This window comes from Ambystoma mexicanum, chromosome 3p (genome assembly GCF_040938575.1).
Source record: "Ambystoma mexicanum isolate Mex_15411 chromosome 3p, UKY_AmexF1_1, whole genome shotgun sequence".
Classification (NCBI taxonomy): Eukaryota; Metazoa; Chordata; class Amphibia; order Caudata; family Ambystomatidae; genus Ambystoma; species Ambystoma mexicanum.
The window spans coordinates 122,262,155-122,285,322 of record NC_090925.1 but is presented as its reverse complement, the minus strand read 5'-3'; the positions used below and the strand labels follow the sequence as shown (position 1 = coordinate 122,285,322).

At 40.6% G+C, this 23,168-nt stretch overlaps 1 protein-coding gene across 1 annotated transcript in view; it reads left to right on the top strand.

Annotated features, from left to right (window-relative positions):
- The first annotated feature begins 9,167 nt into the window (after positions 1 to 9,167).
- LOC138580151 (early activation antigen CD69-like) overlaps positions 9,168 to 23,168 on the top strand; it is a 287,597-nt gene continuing 273,596 nt past the window's right edge. The window contains exon 1 of the mRNA XM_069650471.1: positions 9,168 to 9,214. Within this exon, the coding sequence (XP_069506572.1) occupies positions 9,175 to 9,214 (40 nt within the window). The 5' untranslated portion in view covers positions 9,168 to 9,174. The remainder of the gene's footprint in view (positions 9,215 to 23,168) is intronic.

Sequence of the window (23,168 nt, the reverse complement as noted above, 5' to 3'; positions counted from 1 at the left end):
TGGCTGACTTTAAATTTGTAATCTTGTAGTCTCAGACCCCATCTTGCTATTCGGGGGGGGGGGCATGTGGGCTTTGGGATTTCCATAGATGATATGTAGGGTCTGGTGATCTGTTGCTATTGTGAACTCCTTTCCATATAAAAATAAGTGTAAATGTTTGCTTGCCGGCACAACTGAAAGTCCTTCTTTCTCAGCCTGGGAGTATGCCTGTTCCACATGTGACAGGCTATGACTGGTGTAGGCGACTATGACACGAGAGTGCAGTGCTTTGCCATCCTGTTGCGTTAGAATGGCACCTCGTCCGACTGGGCTAGCGTCTACGGTGACTTCAGTTTCTTTCTCAGCGTTAAAGTATGCCACGCTCTTCTACCTTTGATATAGTTGCCTGAATTTTCTGAAATGCTGTCTGGCATGACGATGTCCATTGAAATCCTGTTGTCCATGCATCAGTTCCCTTAGTGGTGCACTGACTGTGGCGTAGTCAGGGAGATATCTGGAGCAGTAGCTCGTCAAACCCAAGAACAAACTCATATCAGAGACATTTGCTGGCAGTGGGATTTTGTTGAGTGCTGCTACTTTGTCGGGGTCTGGACGCATCCCTTGTCCGAGGATATATGCCTGAAGAATTTGAAGGTTGTTTTCTGGAATTCACATTTTGATTTATTCAGTGTGAGGTGAGCTTCTTTGAGTGCCATGCAGACTCGATGTAGTGTGGCATCATGTTCCTCCCTCGTCTTGCCGAAGACTAAGATATCATCACTGTAGTTTAAACTGTTTGGTATGGGTCGTGTTATCTTGTGTATGTCTTCCTGGAAGATTTTGGCCACTGATGAGACACCGAAGCTTAACTATTTGTATCTGAAAAGACCCAGATGTGTCACAAATGTGGTGATTTATCGTGACACAGGACTCAGCTCTAGCTGATTGTACCCCTTATTTAAGTGCAGTTTGGAGAATACTATTGCTCCATGCAGAAGGTGTATCATGTCGGATATTATTCGAGCCTGATACCTCTCCCTTTGTATGGCTTCATTCGCCCTCCTCATGTCCACGCATAGTCGTATCATTTCGTCTGCAATCTTTGGTACAGGCACTACGGGGGATACCCACGGGGTGAGCCCTGTCGCTGGCTCAATGATGTTTTGAACAAGTAATTTTCTGATTTCAATCTCCACTAGCCTTTGAACGGTATGCCCCTGTAATGTTGGGCTACTGGCTTCATGGCTGGATCTATGTGCAACATGACTTTGCACTCGCGTAGCTTGCCTAGTCCTTTAAATAGCGTCGGGGAATGTCCTTTCTATGTTGTCGTCCACTGCCATGTATTTGTGTGCCATCATTTGGTACAGTATGTGGACTAGACCAATGCCCATTGCGGTGTAGAAACGAAGGATGCATACACTTTTAGTCTTTAAAAGGTGCAGCTGAATACAGGCAGAGTGAGGTTCATATGAGCATATTGCTGTGATCACCCCCTGCATGGTAATGGGGTGTTTGATACTTTGGGGTATATGTCAACCCTGGAGGTCTTTAGCTTTGCGGGGTGTGGCATGTTGTTGTAGTCTTCTTCACTCTGGACATTCAATGTTGCTCCTGTGTCTATGAGGAATTCAGCTGGTGTGCCATTTACTTGCATCAGTGGCAGTCAACTGTGTTCTTTCACAGTGTTGTTTCCTAGGGCCCACATGTAGCCTTTTTTACTGCTGTCCTTGTTCAACAAGGCGGATTCGCTGCTCAAGTGTGAGTGTACCTCACTATACGGTAGGTGTCTTCTTGGCCGGCGGTGTTCCCGCCTTTCTGGTGAGATGTGTACTCTCCTGCCATGTGACTCTGCTTCCTTCTCCACCCGGTTGTCAATGGTTTCCCTGCTTGCCTTTGGACTTATAGCCACTGCTTCTGTACATCATGTATCACCTTCCTTCATTGGGTGATGTGTGCCCTTGTCTCGTGAGGGGGGGATAGCTCAGGGGCAACACGTTTGTCCTGGAAGCAAGACAACACAGCGCAACACAGGTTAGAATCCAGATCTCACGCTTAGAAACCAATCTCTGGTATTAAGTGCGCTATAAAAGAACAATTATATTATGACGGCATATTCTTGCATACTGCACAAAAATGTCATTCACTTCCACAGGCAGCACATTTCTGTCCAATTACTGGACAGGTGCCGCCATGAGGGTACTCGTCTCCATAGCTGAAACAAGACGTTTCTTATTTTCTCGCCATGGTGCCGGGTTCTGATGTTTGTTTGTTGACTTTCTCGACGTCCTTCTGCTGCGCTTGCAGGTGCGTTTTGTTCATAGTCTCCTTTTGTTGGTCGATCGCCAGTCCCATGCGTGCCATTGCCACTATGTCTTCCAGGGGTCTCTGTTTTTGATATAGTTTCTTTCGGAATGTCGGAAACTCACACCCTGCGATAATCTGCGAGCGGAGTGCTGCTATGTTGGAATAGCAGTGGATTTCACAGTGTTTCATGCATATTGTTGGGATGGAAATGAGTATATGCGACCCACCTAGGCGCTTTCAGGTGAGGCGCACCCATATGAAGAGATGTACTATATAAGGGGGGATAAAACACAATATAGAAGTATTATAGTGCCAACAGTAGATGCACAACACTAGAAAACACATTGAAAGAAACTCCATTTTGTAGTAGGCCAAAAAGTGCAAGCTTGTATGATCGTGCTGCACCCACCAAGCTCCATGAACCCAGTTCACCAGGCCCAAAATCATTAAAGCAGAATGAATACGTGCAGCCAGTTCTCACGGAAGTTTACTTCCCCCTTGTCCCTCCACTGTTGCAAACATTCAGTATCTTTTTGAGGAATGTACCTGCAAGAGCGTGAGACAACCCGAGGCGCCTCAGTATGACCATCCATCTCCACTAAACTGCCAATAGGCCCCTAGCCCTCCCCCCCGCAGCCAGCCCACACCACTGACCCGACTCCAACACCTTTGCACTCCATGATAAGCAAGCGACCCTCTTGTCTTGACACAAATCAAGTGTCTATAAAAGATCTAAGCATGCGCAACTGTATTTCTTCCAGCATAAAACACAGCCTTTGTAACGCGAGGTACCGGGAGGGATAAATTAAAGATCAAACTCAGGGTGGAGACCTTGAGTGCGGGAAGTGTGGTATCAACGAAGCCCTGAATGTGTGGGTCGGCATGACTGTATTTTATCCTCCCTTCCCCCTGGCACAATTCTCTGTGCCACCCAGGTGCATGCCACAGTGATGGAATAGGGAGCTTAGCATGTTAGTTTAGATGTCACATTGTATTATATGAGCAACCTGACCTTCACCCAATACCAAGCCGAGCCCAGCTGACCCACGTGGAGGCAGATCGACTGTGAAAGATCTAACCAATTGTAGCCGGGCATCCATTATAGAGCAGGCCCATCTATAGGGTGCTACCAATCAGTAGCACCAGTTCTTACTGTGTATGATGACTCCTCATGGCTTTTTAAGCTCCTGCTTGTCCTTAGATTGACCAGAGCGCTCTCGAGTCCTTTGCTGATATTTTATATTATGTACAATTAACCTTTGTTATCCTTGAATCGCTATCTCCTGGCCTATTTCCCTAGACGGTTGTCTTTATTCTGGAGTGTGCGCAAAAAGGTACTTGCCTTCAATATGCCTGGGCTCATCACGAAATTGTCCATGGATTCACCTTTCTCTTGTCTTGTGGTGTGAAATGTATGCCTTTCATGGTGCATGTTTGTACATGCGGCAAAATATGTGGACACTGCATCCTGCATTTCCTCAAACATTGCCCTATCATCAAGCAATTCTTCCAAAATGTCCCTCACTGCCGGGTTTACGGCCAGGGATAATATCTTCTTTTTCCTCTCATCATCCAGCAGACCCATGGCCCCTATGTGCACTCTGAAATCTCTCAGCCATCTTGTCGAACGGGGCCTAAACGTCTTGTGTCTTTCAAATCGAATGCGGCCGGTAACTGCAGCGTTGTCTGCTCACTAACCTGAAGCTGAAAACCTGGGGATGCTCTAGTTGGCACTGTGGCAGGAATGTCCTCTGCAGACATTGTGTCAGATTTGGACCCAGCACTTCTCAAGCTAGCTGTGCTGTTGCCTTGTTCCCAGATCTGTGTGTTGTGGACTACATTGATCCACTCAGCTGTAGTCCATTCCATAACAAAGCTGCACTTCAGCAGAAACAGCAAAATGGCTGCGCTGGCTCCTGTGAGCACCACTGCTTCACACCAAACCTGCGTTTTTCAGCAACAAAAAGATGGCTGCACCATCTTGCCAAGCACATATTGGGCAGGATGGAACAAGGGGGCACCCCGAAAAAGGCTGCCAGTGTGTTCTGACATGTATCAAAGAAGGGGAGTGAAAAAGCGGCACTGCTTTGCTGCAAGCCCAAAGTTCCCATTGAAAAAGGGAAACATTTACATTTAAAAATGAAGCCGCTCTGATGCGCTTTTTCTCTGATTCCTCATCACAACACTTTTATTAATGAGACCCTGCCATGCCCATTCACATTTTGCTCCCGCAGACAAGAGCAGTATCCCTGAATGACAGGCTGTTCTTCAGTTCTAAAGGAATCAAAAGAAGCTTTACTTCAGCTACATGGGAGACGCTTTACTTTTGGGCTATAAGATATCAAAGATCAATGCGTCAAAGAGGCCCTGACTTTCTGGGCCTATGTCATTTTCAGTGCATCTGTGTTTTAAACCCATTGCTGCATACAAGAAGCTAACTCTGGCTACAAAACAATGTGGGAATTCAGAGGGAAGCCTAAACCGAATGTGAAAGGAAAATGCTAGTAGCCCCACATGTTTAAATGTACTTTTGCAAATAAAGAAAAATACTTGTTTAAAAGTGTATGTTGGATAAGGCCCTGCCATTATCTAGCAATGTGAAGGGGATTGTGCTGTGAAATATATATGAGAGATCTTATTCAACAGGCTTTATTATGATTTATAACAAACATAAATAAAATAAGGAATTAAACTGTTTTGGCTGGATTTTGCAAGCTGTAGACAGGTTTTTCCTGCTGACTAAGCTAAGGCTTCCCCCAAAAGGAACCACCATAAACTTCCAGGACACTTGGTTGATAATTACTAGGTTGGAGAACTTTGACTAACCAAGAAAAAGAAAGTTCACATACTCATCAGACTTTCGTCTGGGCTGAGGCCTTCTACAATAGAAATTCTGCGACACGAGTATGTGAAAAAGGAAATCACACTTCCTGAATTGTCTCTAGTTTTTCAGGGAAGATATCTGCAATATTTTTTTTATTAGTGTGTTATAGTTAAACTCTTTCATAGCAAAAGAATGAGAAAACATTCATATAATAACTATAACGTAACATTACAAATGCATTCCTTTCCAAGAGAGAAACTAAAACAAGAAAAAAACAATACTTTTAAGACACATATTAATATTACACTGTTATCATTACACTTTAAAATTACACATTAATCAAGTACTAACACACTAGTGTGTGTGTGTGTGTGTGTGTGTGTGTATATATATATATATATATATATATATATATATATATATATATATATATATATATATATATATATATATTTTACATGGCCACGGTAGTGGCCACGTAGTTATGGTTAAGTTGCTGTTTCCACAGGAAGAGCACTTTTTGGGTGGTTTATAACTCCGCTCCCCCCTGGACGAATCCTCACCAAACTTTGCAAAAGTATATGGGCCACTCTGAATTTTTTTGTAAAGTTTGATGAGAATTCCTCCAGGGGGAGCAGAGTTATAGGGGGGGGGTCCCAAAACGTCTCTTTTTTTCCCATAGACTGAATGGGGGAAAAACTTTGCGCACAGCTACAGGTGAAACCGCTGGACGAATTTTGACAAAATCTGCGGCAGGTACAGGGGCTTGGTCCAGAAAGCATGCTTTTGTAAATTTTGTCACCATACGTGCAGTACATTTATTTATAATTATGAAAATGTAGGTCTGAAATAATTAGTGATATTTATGTTCGCTCCGCGGTCACACTTCCCTGTTCGGTCGACGAACAAGAAACCGATTGGCTAAGGGGCTGCCGTCATGACCGCGTACACGCGACGTCTCTGCCCATTGGCCTCTGCGAGACGTGTTCTGCGTTAGATGGTTTGGATGCGCCCAACAACTTGGATCCGCGGAAAGCGGAGCAGCAACCAGCGTACACGTGCTTTTTTCATTAACCTATTTTGCTGTGTCACATAGCATTGGGAAAGGTTCAGACAGTAAGAAATGGGTGATCTATGCATTTGTTCTTCTGTAATTTCTATGGCCACCTTGTACATACAGTAAATGTGGGGGTAATAACGGTAGTACTTCAGTCCATGTAGTGGGTAGGAAATTTGTAACACTTCAGTCCATGTAGCGGACAGGAAATTTGTAACTCGTGAAAGCACATGGGTATAGGTAGGCACCATTGAAATTGACAACATGAATGTATTATTTCTCCCATTGGCTATTTTTATATGCATTAGCACGCCGCCATGGGTGGCACATGCTACGGTGGTAGTGGCCAGGGGCTATAGTCTTAACATATGGGTAAATAATGCACTTGTTCTGGGGGTCGGTCGTCATGATGTAATGTGTATGGACATCTTGTACGCATCTTGTACGCACATTACTCTTATACCTACTTAATGACGTATGTTCTATGGTCTCCTTGTACGAACAGAAAAGGAGGGGTCCAATAAGGGCAGTATTTGAGCCCGTGCACTGCATGGGGGAGTTGATACATTTGTAAGGGCACGTGTGGTGTTGGGGAACATTGACATTGCCTACATGCTGTGAATACATTACTGTTTCCAATGGCTAATATTATATTCATTAGTATGCTCCCTTGGTTGGCACATGCTACGGATGCATGGCCGTCAGCCGAAGGCCTTACTTCCAAGACTCTAGGGCCTGGCCACAACCACCGCCGCATGTGGCACCCATGCATACACCCCTTGTGTTGCATTTTCATTGGCAAGTTGTGGGGAGTGCGTGCAGTGTACAGTGTAGAACAAAGAGGTAGTTGTGGGGAGATCCTGCACTCTTGGGTGCAGGGCCGAAGGCCATGCATCCAATAATACACTTATACCTACTTTTTGACGTATGTTCTGTGGCTTCCTTGTATGCACAGAAAATGAGGGGTCCAATAAGGCCAGTATTTCAGCCTGTGCAGTGCACGGGGGAGTTGTTAGATTTGTAAGGACACGTGTGGTGTTAGGGAACATTGTAATAGACAACATGCCCTGAATGCATTATTTTTTGTAATGGTTATCGTTATAATCATTAGTACGCCGCCATTGGTGGCACATGCTACGGTGGTTGTGGCCAGGGCCTGGAGTCTTGGATGCATGGCCGTAGGCCAAAGGCCAAAGGCCTTACTTACAAGGCTGTAGGCCCTGGCCACAACCACCGCCACATGTGCCACCCATGCACACACCTGTAGTGTTGCATTTTGATTGGCAAGTTGTGGGGAGTGCGTGCAGTCTTGGGTGCAAAGGCCATGCAACCAAGAACAAAGTGGTAAGTACTAGAGTTGGAAGACACTGCACACCCATCCCATGCAAAATCTACAGACACACACCTAGGAGGGAAGCCTCTGGGCAGAGGTACTTAACAATAACACACATGTAGAATAACCCCTACTAACACACATCGCCGAGGTAGTTGTGGGGAGACCTTGCAGTCTTGGGTGCATGGCTAAAGCCCATGTACGCAAGACTGAAGTCATAAGCAGTGGAGTTACAAGTTAATATGGGTGTGGTGGATTGTGGTCGTTGTGTTCATGCCCTAGTTTCTCCACTTCATGGCTGCAGACGATGGTCCGCAAAGTACATTTATAAGCAGCTAATTTACAAGGACCATGTTTTACATATGCAGTGATGGTTGTGGATAGGAACTGTACTCCTTGAAACTTGGTTGTAAGGCGTAGGTGGTAGGTTACTTACCGCAGACGAAAGGCCAGCCTACAGCCACTGCACCATATTACTACTATAAATTAGACGAGTTGATTCCCATGTGTAGAAAACGCCTGCCAATATACTTACTCCTTACTTTGTTCAGAATCCATACATTTTTAAAAAATTGGTTATCGTATTTCTGTGATGAAAGAAAAAGGTGTTTTAATGTTTTTATTTTCCATATTTGACACATTGCATAATAGACAGTTAACTTTTTTTTTAGACCCTCATATTTAGTTTACAAACCAGTGCACTGTGCATTGTGCTCAGTTTCTGTGTTTGCTTTTCTAATCCTTGGGTCTGGGGAAAAAAATCCTTGTCTGATTAAAAAAAAACGTAATTTCTTATGCAACTAAGTACTTCATTTTCTCCTTTCAATGTTTTCTTCATTTTTCTAATCAATGTTATGTTTGTGGCCTTCCTGCCCATTTTTAACAACAGTTAGATACCTGTAGGCGTATTCTAACTGAGCATGTGTTCTTACAGAAGTTTGCTACTCATTCATTTTTGTCGTTGGTACATCCTGTTTCCTTCATCTTTCCCATTAATGTTTTCGTTGTTGCCTTCCTGCCAATTTTTACCAACACTTACATACCTATAGGCATTTTCTACCTGTGCATTTGTTTTCAACGATCTGTGATAATCATTTATTTGTGTCATTCTTCCATCCTGTTGGGTAGTTAGCTACCTGTGGGCATATTCTAACTGTTTGTAGTCTTTCACATACTTTGTTGACAATTTTGAAGTACACCTTATTACGTAAATTTTGGCTTCAAGACCATTGAATACGCATTTGTTAGGTTAGCTGGCAACCTCTGCTTTAGAGTAATGGTGCTATCATTACATTCAAACCATCCAGAACTCTTTTTAATGTATGCAGTGTAGTGACCTGCATTGGCTGTAGCTCCTGCATGGTAGATTATTCGTACTGTTGTAAAGGTTTTCTTTCCAAGTGACACTTGACCGTGTATAAATCCAATTCGTTTGCAGTTGTTTTTGGTGCCATCTGCATTATAACGTAGAAGCATAACTATTATGTAGGCACTATGTGATTGTATCAGTAAGGTAGAGCGATTGTCTGAATTGCAAATACTACATAATCTGCCATGGTTTGCATTTTGTACAAGTTGCTGAAATGGAATGCTCTCACAATTTGGTATGGTAATATACACAAATTGCTCATTTGGAATTTCTTCCTGTATCACTTTCTTACAGAGAGTGCATGTATGTTTACACATGTACGAAATTTGGAAGATTCATTTACAGGTATGCTTTTGTTTTCCAATACTAATAGTATGTACATTAGAAATTCTTGTGGATCTTCTTGTGAGTTCATAGTGAATCTCACTATTCCAGCACAGTCGCCCAATTGTTGCCTTACTCCATAAACACTGTATGTGTTGTCAGGATTGCTTGTTGCGTTTCTATGCAGCGCTAACATTTGCAAACACAATTGGTCTGTGCTGCGCAGGTAAATATTGTTAACAATTGGTGGCAATTGAAATTGAATATTCATTGCTACATTTGCATAGCAGCTTACCCCACTTTCATTTGTGAATTTGAATGGACCAGCAGGTTCTGTATCTGAGTGCATTTTTCGTTTTTTCTGTTGCTTCTTTGCCGGTGTGCCTGGTTTACATTCCCTAATATGCTCTTCTATGTTTGCGGCAATTGATGAAACTTTAGCTTCTTTTCTTTTTTTTGCGGAATTTCCTGTTGCATTTTGTTGCATTTATGTTTCATTTACTTTTCTTTTACCACGTTTCACTTTATCTGGAACTGGGGATTGTTTCAGATGAGGGGTGTACAGTGAACGCAATCTATTGTATTCTAGAATGCAAGGAATATCAGCTTTAACTTTACTTGAATCAAAGTTTATTAGCATTAGACCGTCAAGTGTACGTAAGCGTGATAATGCTACGTAGCTCATGCCTTCCTTAAACACTGTCTTTCCTATATCTATCATTGCTTTCTCTAGGGTAAGACCTTGGGATTTATGAAATGTAACTGCATATGCAAGAGTTGGAGAAAATTGCTCTCTACGTACGTACATGTCTTTGAAGAGAAGGAATCGAGCCATTGAGCGCCCTATCCTTTTTACTTCTGAAAGTTTATCAAAGCAAATATTGACAAACTGAATGCTGCTATCACGTGGGTATGATTGAAAGCCAACAACTGTGCGCCATTAACTAGCCCTTGCTCTACCTCAAGGTTACGTTTAAGCATTACTCTACAATTTAATGATAATTTCAATACTTTTTCCAACCCAGCTGTGTTGGAGATTGAATTTTCTAAACTATCTAGTCTTGTTGTGGCTTGCTCACACATGGGTACTGTCATACCATGTACGTCTAGTTTGTCTGTGGCGCTAATTTCTATTATTGCTTGCATTTCTTTCTTTAACATTGTTTAATTGAATTTGAAACAGCTTGCAAGAGTTGGCATTTTTGTGCGCTATTTGTTCCATAACATCAGTTGCACATCAGTTGCACATTCATTATCGCCATAAAGTGCATGTATATGCTGCTTTTTCAGTACAGCTTGTGCTTCTTGCGATAATACACCAACTCTTTTTTCAAGATGTTGGCATAAGTGAGATCTGCAGATTGCCGCATGTTCTCAGTTAATTCTCTGTATTGGAAATGTTGCCAAAGGTTAACATTACCTATGCTACCAACAGTTTTCCGGCAGAGTTTGTGGCCTAAGGTTTTAAAAATCGATTCACCTTTTACTGGTGTCAATTGTGGAAGATCTCTGAAAACGATAATGTGCTTCCCTGCAAAGAGTTCTTCATTATTACTTTTAAGTACTTGTTGCAATCTGAGATGAATCAAAGCCAACATTAGATTGGAGACAATGCTCACTTACAAATGCCATATCATATCATATCACTTCATCTATTAGCAACATTTTCATTTGTTTCAATACTCTACGTAATTCCATTGCAGCTTCTGCAGAAAGTTTGGAGTAGTCTAATTTATTTTGATGCTCTACTGGAAGGAGTAGTAATCGGTGTAAAGTTACACCGCCTATGTTGTAGGCAGCTAAACCTGTGGGGGCTGGTACAACAGCTGACAGTTTGTTGTTTGTCAATTGTTGAAAGAACTTGCTGATAATTTTGATTAAGAATGTTTTCCCTGATCCAGCTTCACCACTGACGTACAGCAGTATAGGTTTGTAATTGTGGCAGGTGCATTCTTTATTTTTGTGTTGTACGCCAAGCACAATTCGCTTTGTTACCTCGTCAAAAATGGTGCGCTGATCGTTACGTTTTCCTTGTTGTACAGTTAAGTCCTCTGTATCTTCTTGATACTGATACATAGTATTTTCTACTTCTGCCATAGCAACTTCAGACTCATTTGCTATTAGTGGTTGTCCTAATTGTTCTTGACTTCCTGTTACAGAAGGTTGACTACTGTTGGAAGAGTCTTTATCTAGTTGGGCCTGAAATTCTTCTTCCTGTTGCTGCTCATTGTGTAACATTGTTTTGTACTGCGTAAAGTTAACATTGGTGATAGTGCTTTCATTTGCGTTGAAAGCATCTTCATAGCACTCATAATTATCTAGTATGTCTACCTCTTTTCTCCATGGTTTGAAACAGAGACATGTAATATAGTTCTTTCTGTTGAGGAGTTTTTAATGACAATTTCACATGATTAATTAAGCTTCGTTTGTTAAGTTTCACTAAGCTCCCTTCACAATCGGTCACTCTATATCGATGTTTGCTTTCATCGGATTTTACATTATTTTTGTATGCAAAGTTTTGAGCTATGTGGTATAGACACATGCTTTGCAGAGTGGTACTCCTGTTCGGATAGTATGTGTCCAGTAAATTGTTTTTTAGAATGTCTTGGCTGTGGCTGTTGGGATCATTTCTGGCAATTGTTTCTATGTCCTCATATGATTTCAGCACTCTTTTTCTAGATTTTACAAGACCAAGACTGAGCCATAATATGTTGTCTGATTTTCCATACAAAGCAGTCCCGGTTAAACGATCTGCTGCTTCATAGGCCCCACATTCTCTATGAGAGAGCATTTTTATGCCTAGGCTGTACAATTTCTGTGATAATGTTTTGTCTGATGCTAGGTCATCTCAGAGGTCTTGAAGCTCTGTTTTTTCTGCTTTTGTTAAGTAGGCTGTAACATATTGTGCAACAGCAGTTGAATAGTCTGCAATGTACTGCACACCTATGTTTGCATTCCCTAATAGGGCAATGATTGCATTGTAATCATTGATATATTTTGATTCTTCCCTTCTTTTTATGTAATACATGTTTTTAGGTGATTTACCTTTAACACTATGTCGAACTGAAGACATGAAGTTGTTTACTTCACCTGTTTCTGTAACTGGTCTAGGGAAACCAAAGCGGCATTTGGTGTAGTATTTATCTATGTTTTTGTATTTACGGCAACAATATTTGCCACATTTGTGTCTTTGAAATTGTAAAATCTGCCCATGTAGCTCACTATGTGTCTGTTGTGAAGGGATTTCACATGTGACATATTTTTGGATAAACTGCAAAACAGTGCTATCACTATCGTGCCCAAATTTCGGAGCACCTTTGATCCATAACAGCATGTGAATATGTGATGCTCCTCTCGCTTGATATTCTTTTCTCCAAAAGAAGTGTTGCACTTCTCCAAGAGGAGGAACAGTTTTATTGCAAATAAAGTGTAGCATTGCAATGAAACGATGATGGAAATATCTTGAGACATTAACTGGATCTAGAGAGCAAAGTTCTCCAGGTGTTAATATATCTATGTTGTTTTTGTTGCTGTTTTCTATGCGTAGGAACTCATGTAAATCTTCCCATGCATATTCTGCACAACTTAGCGTAACAAACCAAGTTGGTGGTCCAAGGTTTCTGATCATGCAACGCACGTCTCTGTGCCGTCTGAACCAGTATTCCTTTGTACCACGCATGTTTGCAAACAAATTTGTTATACTTGATTGTAAAACTTCATGTTTTTCTTGTACTTTTTATATTAACTGCGTAGCTGACATATTTTGAAAGTATGTTCCAGATTTAAGAAAGTGTGCAACTCCATAACATAGTGTTGCTAATTCACTTTCATAGAGTAGGTGGAATATGTATTCCACATTTTCCCTAATTCTGGGATCTTGCGAATACATTCGTAATTAGCGGTATTCTGATGCCCCAATCTGAGTGGGTCTATCATCGTATCTACCACCTTTGCCAGTAGGAAATAGCAGTGGAAAAGCACGTGCTTCTATACTTTTTTCCCAAATACTCATTGGTGACCCTTTGGTTTGTCGCATTTTGTAAGTTTCTAGTGCATCATCTATGCTTTCATTGGAATGCAATGGATGAATTGTGTTATGGTCTAAAAGAGTGGATACTGTAGCTGGATCCAGACGTTCGAATTGCCCAGTTTCTGATGGCTCTTGAATTATTTCAGTTGTTTGCCTTAAGCTTTCATCAATATTTATTTCCTTGTAGTACTCATTGTTATCTTTTAGATATTGCAATGCTTGTGTAACTTTGTGTAAGTCTACTAATTGTTGCCAATTTTATTTATCCTTTGTTGGTACTCCATTTACCAACACTATTAAAGAATGGTCTATTGAACGTTCCACTCCTAGAGTGTGCACATTTTCCGTTAGATCTAATGGCAAGTAAACTACTTTGCCACAAATTCCTTTCACCAATTCAGAGGAAGGTAAATTTGCTGTTTTTGGATGAAGGCGTATAATTGCTTGAAATGGGTGAACTGTTTGAATTATTATGCTCTCATACAAATTGAGCTGTTGCAGGATTTTTGGTAATGGAAACAAATCCAAATTATTTGTAATTGCACGTGAAGGAGTGTGGTGGTTGTCTAATTTTGCAGCACAGTAACTGCAACATATTTGGCGTTCAGTTATTTCATATTTGCTTTCAGCTAAAAGATACAAAGCTAATTCAAACCATTTAGAGTCTTCATTGTTTTCTATTTTGTATGCTATGTCCACATTTTTCGTGTTCCTTTTGTAAAACGTTCTACGGCAACATACAAACACATGGTTTGGTACTTCAGCCATACGTTTTTCTGTATGTGTAATAGAAGGTTGCTATGTGCAGGATTGTCGCTACTATGCTCTGTTGGATTTTCTACGTGGCTTTCACTTCCAAAATACTTTTTCTGAATACGGTTCATTTCTTCTTGTATGTATTTGGGTGTACCATGCAGAAGAGTGGTATTTAAATTGCCTAATTCTGAAGCTGGACTTTTTGCACAGTATATTTTATACACTAAATCTCTTACTTTGGAATTATGTACTGCTATTCTTTTGATATCATGGAAGGTACTTTTGCAAATAGGGCCAAAAACACAGGATAATGAATGTCCTTTTAGTCCTGTGACTTTCCGCACTACACAAATATCCATATTTTGCAGCACTTTCATTTTACTTTTGTCTTTACCTTTTACATATTGATTGAGGAACTGACGTAAAGATTTGAAAGCTTTGTTTGGAATGGCACACATTGATGTGCACGGCCATTTGTATACTGGACGGCGTGGTTCTGCTGAATCAAGAGGTAATTCTGAGTTTTCAGAAGACAGTTTTGTAAGCAGTGTTTCTTGTTCCATGATGGTAGTATTGATTTTCTCATACCCTCGTCCACTGCTATGGATGGCAATTGTGTTTGTTTGATTTTGTTTGTATGCTTCTTCATTAAAATATGGCTCTGTGCTTCTTGTGTGACTCCATTCACCACCACAAACATGCAAAAAATTATTTTTGTTCACATTCCGTTTATTGCTGAGTTTCATTTGTAGTTTAGTACTTAGTCTTGTTAGTGCTTTCATCCTTTTCAACACTAATATGAACACCTTCCTTTTGAGAAGGATGGCACTGTCCACGAGTGCTTGTAGAATTAACTTTCTATTGTACGTTTTAAGGGGTGAGGATGACTTTGGTCCTCTTCTTAGTAGAGTCTGAAGGACTCTGCGATGAAACATTTTTGCTAAAATACTTTTTTTACTATGGGTTATTCTTACACTATCAGGATTATTAGGAACATTGTTAGCTGTACTGGCAGCCGGTTTTTTGACAACATTTCTGTGTTTTGTGACACTTTTTGATGGAGGAGGTACAGGTTCGGTAGTTGAGACTTCTTTTATTATGTTACCCAACTGCACTAGGTAGTTTGTACCAAGATTCTCCACTAACTCTACAACAGGTTGATGCTTACATGGGGCACCTTTATTTTTATTTGCTCTAATTCTGCGTTCCTTTCTACGGAGCTGCTTTACGTTAGGCAGTCTTTCTTGACTGTTGAGAAAAAAAAGTATACTTTGGTCTGTTGTCCAATGTATGTGTGCTGTGTGCATGTGTGCATAAGTGTGATGGGGAAGCTCCTTGGCATGGTGTGTCAATGCACAGTGCCCTCTAACTATCATTTGGTAAGGCTACTTTACTGTTTGTATACCAGTACAATGTTCTTTAGATGACAGTACAAAGTGCCCTATTTGTGGCGAGAACCATTATTAATAACCGAAATGACAAAAACCTGCTACCACAACTTACTTTCACAATCTAACCTTCTGAGGATTCCCTATGTTATTTCAGTACCAAACACACAGGGATTTGTCAGCCATTCCACCTGTTATTCTTTGTTCAATAAATGGATATTTGTAGGTAGAATGGTTTACAAATGAATGCTTGCTTTGGTTCCCAAAATAAACAAATAACCCACGCAGCCTCTTTAAGGAGTATTTACAATATGAAGGTTTTACTGTACTTACTATTTTGTACAAGATGATCAGGTTTCTTCGGATATGTCATCTGCGGTGTAGATGCTGTTGATTCTCAGGACAGTAGTCTTCACTGCAAATTAAAAAAACGATATCAATTACTTTGTGTGTTTGCAGCGGTCATGATACTGCAGACTTTACTTGTACTTCTTTCGTCAGAGGATTTAACTTTCATATTTCAACCCAGTCCACTTGCACATTTCACTTCTCTCTATGCAGTCTTTCCATACTACTTTCAATATTGTACTTGAAAGTCCTTCAAAATAACAACATTTTTTAAGGGTTTGGAAATGCCTTGTTCTTTACAAAATGTAATATGCATAGGAGAGAGGTTTGTAAGTGATAGGGCAAAGTACTAGATGGGCAAACATTTTGTACTTGTTAATGAAAAGCACGATGTCCAAAAATCGGGAGAACCTCCTAAGGACATGTGAGCACCACAATCGGGAGTGATTACTATTCTCATACAATCACATTGCAAGTAGCATTACTGTAGGCAGTACAGAGTACAGAGCTCTGACATTTTCACATACAAAATTGAGGTCTGCCCTAAATTCTACTTCTCAACTCACATGCTTTTGGCGGGTGTTACCCGCCTTGTAAAGGGCAGACTCACCCGCCAAGCCTCCTGCACGGCCATTTAATCCAATGGACGTCTCACCCGCCAAAAAAAGATTTGGCTGATTTCACCCGCCTTTAAGACAAAAATGATTGAGAGCTATGCCTACAAAGGCATGCTTGCAATGTATATACAGGTTATGCAGAGGACAGTAAACGGTTGTGTGATTTGTTAATGACAAATCGGCATTGGTACACTTTAAAAGGGGGAGTGTTGTTCTGTGTTCCCTATGGAAATTTACCGCCATTATTTTGTCTATTTTACATCATAAGGGTTCCGCATGTACTCTGATTAAAATGTACATACCTGTACTTTATACTGATGCCTGTGCACATGCATGGAGCTGTACATAGAAATTCGCAATCCTTGCACAGTCGCCTGTGAAGTAGGTGCTTTGCAATGGTATGCAATTTTCATTAAGAATCATTGACAGTAATTTTGAAGTGCGCAATGTTGATGACGGAGTTAAAATTAGCGATGTTCTATGTCATTGGTGGATGATTGTGTGCCCGCTTAGTTGTGTCAAATGAGGGATTTGCTTTGCTACCGCTGTTGAAAGGGTGGAAGCACTGGATAAGAGTTATGTGCCGCACGTAGCCAACCCTTGGCCTCTGGTAGGGCATGTCACATACGGGTTTCTACAGCAAATCCTGCATGGCAAGACGACTGTAGGCATCAGCCAATCAGTTGTTCACATTAATCTTTTGTGTCGAAAGACAGTGCGCACACTGAAAATGGCAGAGGAGCAGAGGGTCAGGGTTTTCCTGCTTGGAGACATTTTTGTGCAAGGCTTACAACACTATGCCAAGAGTAGGCATGTGGCACACCATTTCGATGTGCGAGGAGTGGAGGTGGTGTGGAGCGCTGACACTGATGGCAATGCAGCGGCAATTCTGCAAGTTTGCAGAGACATGCGTCGAATGACCACTCCTCATGTGGTAATTTTGCACTACGGTGCTTGACACTTGGGATACCTGACTTCACGTACTTTGTTGGCAGATTTGGCACAGTTGGTTGAAGCACTCATGACCATCTTCCCAACATCGAAAATTGTTTTCTGCTTTACTCCCGAGAGTGCAATGGAACAACACTTCTGTTTTTTGTCCAGATCAAAGCATTCATGCTACGAGTTGGTATGTTTTTTCTAGCCACGATAACATTGCTCCAAGCAATGCACATTACTTTGAAGGAGATGGTGTTGCGCTGTCCTCTCTGGGAAATACAATGTTTTTTTTGGAACATAACACTTGCTTTAGAGAAGGTTCTGTAATGTTTGCACGAGTAAAGCAAGGACAAAAAATACATAAAAATGACATAAAATACCAGAAGTCTGTACGATATGTGGCCAAAAAATAATTAATAAAAATTAAAAAAACGGCTTTTTTCATAGCCTACCTTAAAGGGGAAAAAGGGAAATAGTACTTTAATGTACCGTCATCACGCTCTGATTCTGTACATGTCCGCAAACATGGCGGTAGTTAGCAGCCAGCACATATCACCACCGGGGATTGAAGGGTGGAGCTGCATTTAAATGAGAATGAGCGGAGCTAGGGATTGGTCCATAAAGTTCAGTAGGTGTGTTCTGACCGACGTACTTTAGTAAGACCGTCTTCTCCCTCACAGGACACCACACAGCCATGGCTTTCCATGCTCGAAAACAGATTATCTGGATTGTGGGAAACTCATGGATACACTGGTTGAAGGTGCATGCAGGAAGCTGTAGTTTATCTACAAATCTCGGATTTCCACATGCAGAAGTGCACGGCGTGCGTGGCATGAGATGTGTGGACTTGGTACCTCTTTGTGTTACTTTACAGATAGAGCGTCCTCCAGATATACTCATCATTCATTGTGGAGGAAACAGTTTAGGCCATGTATCTGGCATTTCTTTACAATTTGCCATGAAGGAAGGACTCGCGAAGCTCATGGACATGTTTCCAAATTGTCAAATACTTTTTTCCTGTATTGCCCAAAGACAAAAATGGTTGCGTTTTTCAGCATTTGGTCCACAAATGGAGAAAGTGAGACACAATGTGAATAAGGCTGTGTGTGCCTTTTTAAGAGATGTTGGCATGTCCTCTTTCCACAATGAAAACATTTTGTTTCGTAGCAGTTTCCTTTTCCGCAGAGATGGAGTCCACCTCACATATGCTGGTAATCAGATTTTTCTTCGCAATGTACAAAATGCATTGCGCCCTCTTTTGCAATCACACTAACCTATCTGACAATCCGTTTTCCCCAATCCACTGTTTTTGACCCACACAACACACCACCAAAAGGCTCTTTTTAGAGCCGCCACTTACTCCCAACGTACACTTTATTGCGTTTGCGCCGCTTGCACCCTCCCTTTTTCCCCTCTACGACTATCCGCGAATCAACACCACATCGCACTGGTTACACTTCAACAGGTTCGCACATGCTTTTGGTACGTTACCATAAACTGAAAACAACCGCCACACCCACGACTCCTGCCGAGTGCTCCTAGTGCAGAGTTCCTCCACCATTCTCTTCCTCCTCTTCTTCCTCAATCTCTACATCCTGGTGTCCAGTCGTTTTTTCGAATGCAATATTTTTGAATGTCAAAATGTCGAAAATAATTAGTCGAAAAAAATAATGTCGAAAATATAAAATGTCGAATTTTTTTCTATATTTATTCGAAAATATAAATAAATGCATTGTTAGCATATCAACTGCAGTTTAAAAAAAATTAATTAAAGCATTGTTTAAGGTAAGCATATATATGTTTATTTATTTAACTTTGCAATGTATATTAACGTTTAATATCTTCATATTTAAATAGGTTTTTATATAACTTTTAATTTAATAATAAATATATATTTATATAACATTGAATAAAAAGCATGCTTTTTGCTAGTTGAACATGTATTATATAGCTTGTCCATTAGATGGTGCTAGTGTATTACTTTTGTGCACCCTGCTTTTTTTGATATATTTTGTTTTGTTTATTTACGTACGTTACGTGTACGTACGTGTACGTAGGCGCCATTTTTAAAGTTCACTTACAAACCGTTTCTGCAGCGTTCGCGTCTCCGTCGCTTTGTTCATGGATTTTTGGGATTTTCTTTTTTCTCCTGGATTTTTTTTTTTTGACCTATCCGATTTCTTTCCATTGGATTACGTGGATTCTATGGATTTTTCATGGTTTTTGTTCCGGTGCATCGTGGTTTCTGTTTTTTTTTGTTCTTTTGGGTTCTATGGAGTTGCACTTTTTCGTCCGTGTTGGATTGCACTGTTCCAGTTTCTTTTCTTGGATTTTCCTTTTTTTCATGGATTTTTTTTGGCATCTATTGGAGTTCTGTTCGTTGGATTATGTGGATTCTATGGATTTTTCATGGTTTTTGTTCCGGTGCATCCTGGTTTCTGGATTTTTATTTCTTTTTGGTTCTATGGAGTTGCATTTATTTTGTCCGTGCTGGATTGCACTGTTCCAGTTTATTTCCTTGGATTTTTCTTTGAATTCTTTTATGGATTATGTCCTGCAACGTTGGCTTTATGGAGTTTCTGCTTGATTTTTTGCTTAATTTTCTCATGTGCCACATTGGATTATAGAGGCGTCTGAAACGTAAGTTTTATTAACATTTTAAATTAAATGCAATGGAGTTGAGGAAGTTTTCTTTATTTTTCTCGTCAAATTCTTGTATTATTTGTTCTAGTTTGTGTTCGTAATCTCTGTATTTTTTTTTCAGTTCTTGGTTCGCCAATGAAATTGTCTGGGATATGCAAAATTCTTGGTGGTGTTCTTCATTTTTTAATTCTTTTAAAAAATGCTACAAATGTGGGTTTGTTTATGTTGAAATTTTTATTTAATCTGCTGTGCCATCCTTGTAAGGCATTGTTGGTACGTCACTTACCCTCTAATGTTGTTTGATAACAATTCCATAATGTTAGAGGGAATTTTGGCCTTCTTCTTGTTCCACTACGCGTCAACTGTCCTATCCATGTGTTCTCCATATAGTCCAATAAGTCTGTATTTTCCTCTTCATGATCTTTATAGTATGTACTTTCAATTAAATGTTCGTAAAATGGTATAACATGATTCTCTTTTACAAAAGCCAATGCAAACAGTTTTTTTTATGTTGTATTGGTATGAACTGTCCTCCATATATTTCGTGCTCAACCCCAGTTTTTGTATTTTTCTCCATATGCTCTGTGTGAAATGAAAAAAGCATCCTTGTACTCTTGTTTCTTTGTATATTGCTGAAAATGCTTTAATTTGTGCGATTTCGTAGTCCATGATTATTGTATCCGGATTTGAATCAGGTGCAGTCTCTTTAATTTTCCTAAACACGATTTTGTAGGTTTCCTCATTTTTTTTTGGCATTAAAACATATACAAGTGGTATTATTTTGTTATTAATTGAACCATGAACTGTGAAAAACTGTTGAAACAGATGTGGGCACACTTTAAATGTTGCGTCGCTTTGCCAATGTTGACTTTGACTGAGATGTACAAAGTTGGCAGCAGTCGAAAAAATTATTATTTTTTCATTATTTATTTCCAGTGTGGCATGATGCAAATTTTCTCCTTTTGGGGTCATTTTAAACACTTCTGGTATTGTCATTCCTGAATACACCATTGGTGCCGGTGGCAGATTCTCCTTTAGTTGTTTGGTACGGTTTATTGTACGTTGTATTAATTTTTCTACCGGCATTTGTGCCGTTATATGCATTGGTAATTTATCAGAAACACTTGAAATCATTGACCCACTCGCCTCTCCTTGACCTTCTATTGCTTTTCGTTTTAGTTTGTTAATTGTTTTTTTAATTACGATGTTAGTTTGATCTGGTAGATGGTTGTGTTCATTTTTGGCTTTCACATTCGTACCTGCAGTTATTGCTCTGGCATTGCATTTTGATTTTCCGTACTCTGCGCACTTCCAGTAAGTGTGTTAATTTTTTGCGGCTTCTTTGTAGAAAATGTAACCATTCAACACCATTTGTTTTCCTCCTTTTTGTGTGGTGATAAATTCTACCTTGTTCTCCATTGTTTACTCTGTCTGAAATTATGTGGAAAATAAACTCTTTTGTCATTCTTGTCACACGATTTTTTTATGGTTAAGATACATCAATCTTTAGCTACATGTTAGTTATATTATTATTACTGTATTATTCTGAAGTAACGCTCTCCAAGTTCCTGCAGTCCGATATCAAGTGTGGTTCTGTCAGGTAATGAAGGTTTTTCACAACCGTTATTCATTCCTTGGTTCCTAGGTAAGGTTCTTTACTCGTGCTTGTTTCCTATGTGCTTAACCCTTTTTTACCCTTTTCTGTTGTTTGAGGGGTGTGATGGTGGTTCGTGGGCACGGGGGGTGGGGGAGAATGGTTGGTGGCCGTGGGGTGTTAGTTGAGGAGGGTTGGGGGGAACCCCCCATATTAAACGGTAATATTCGTGACATTTTATATTGGTATAGTACTATTTTTTTTCTACATATTTTCGACATTTTTTTTCTTGACATTTTGACTCTTTTGACTCTTTATGTTATATGTATATTTTTTCGACATTTTTGTTGTTCGATATTTTGTTTTCGATGTTTTCACTATAAACCCTACATCCTCACCCATATATCTCTCTGCAGGCCCTTGGTGAGGTGGTGATGGTGGCGGGTTTGGAGGTGGTGCAGAGGCTAATAACCCAACAGCCGCCATGGAAGCCATAACGATTAGTTTCCTTTTCGTCACTACAGCAGTAAAGGCAACGCACCTCTATCTACTATAGCTATAAGGACAATGAAGATGCACTCGGGGGTGTTGCCTTTTGAAGGGGTGCAGGGGTGTGCCTCGCGACCGTCTTCATCCCGACAAAGCGGTACACACATTTTACACAGCAACTCTTGAGGTTGCCTATTGTTTGGGATGTGTGAAATTAAATTTTTACACTTCTCAATAGTTTGCCTTGTGTCTACAAGTTCATTTTTAGTGTTGCGGAAGCACACAAACCGCGGAAACTAGTCCCACGCGCAGCGTAGGTGCGGTCACAAGATGACTTCCTCAACACATCCGCCCCCTTAATGAAAGTCCCCTGGATAGCAAATGCAAAGAATCAAACATGCGCATGCGCACAAGTGTCCTACGGACAGTGTTTGGGTTCTCAAACTACTTCAAAGTGCGACACAAGTGAGACGGACAGTTAGGACCTGACGCAATGTTGGCAATCCTTTTGTTTGTACTGCGCATGTGTACGCATGCAATGTTCACTGTACGGACAGTTCCAGTGTCCTTAGGACAACTCAAATTTGTTTGCCTATGAACTTGCCGGCCACTGTGCCTGTTCTACGGACGGCACCATTTTGACTGCGCCTAATATGGACCGCTATACTGTCCTTCACACACTCCCTTTTTACTTATTTACACCCATTCCGGACATCTTGTGTGTTCTACGACCATGTATTTTCTCATTTGCAAGTATATCCTTTGGACAACCCTTTCTGTTTATGTACGCACTTTTTGAAAAGATGGTGCAGTCACACATCACATCCGTCTTACTTGGCATTAGACAGCACCCACATTCCATTGCTTGCGGATAGGTCAAACAGGCGCGCTGTTCGTGAACATTTTGTCTTTTAAAAAAAATCTTTTACACACAAACTCTTTCTCTACAACTATTGTACAAAACCATTTACTACACACATGCACACACATCAATCTAAAGAAACAGTGGGGGAAGCGGACACTGAAACAAATATGGGGGAATTTGGATTTAATATGGGTTGGTTATGAGGGGAAGATTTGTGAGGGGAAGAAGGGATGGATTCTTCGTCGAAACGTCTATTTTCCTCTTGCAGGTTTGGGGATGGTTCACTAGGGAATGGAGAAGCCGGGC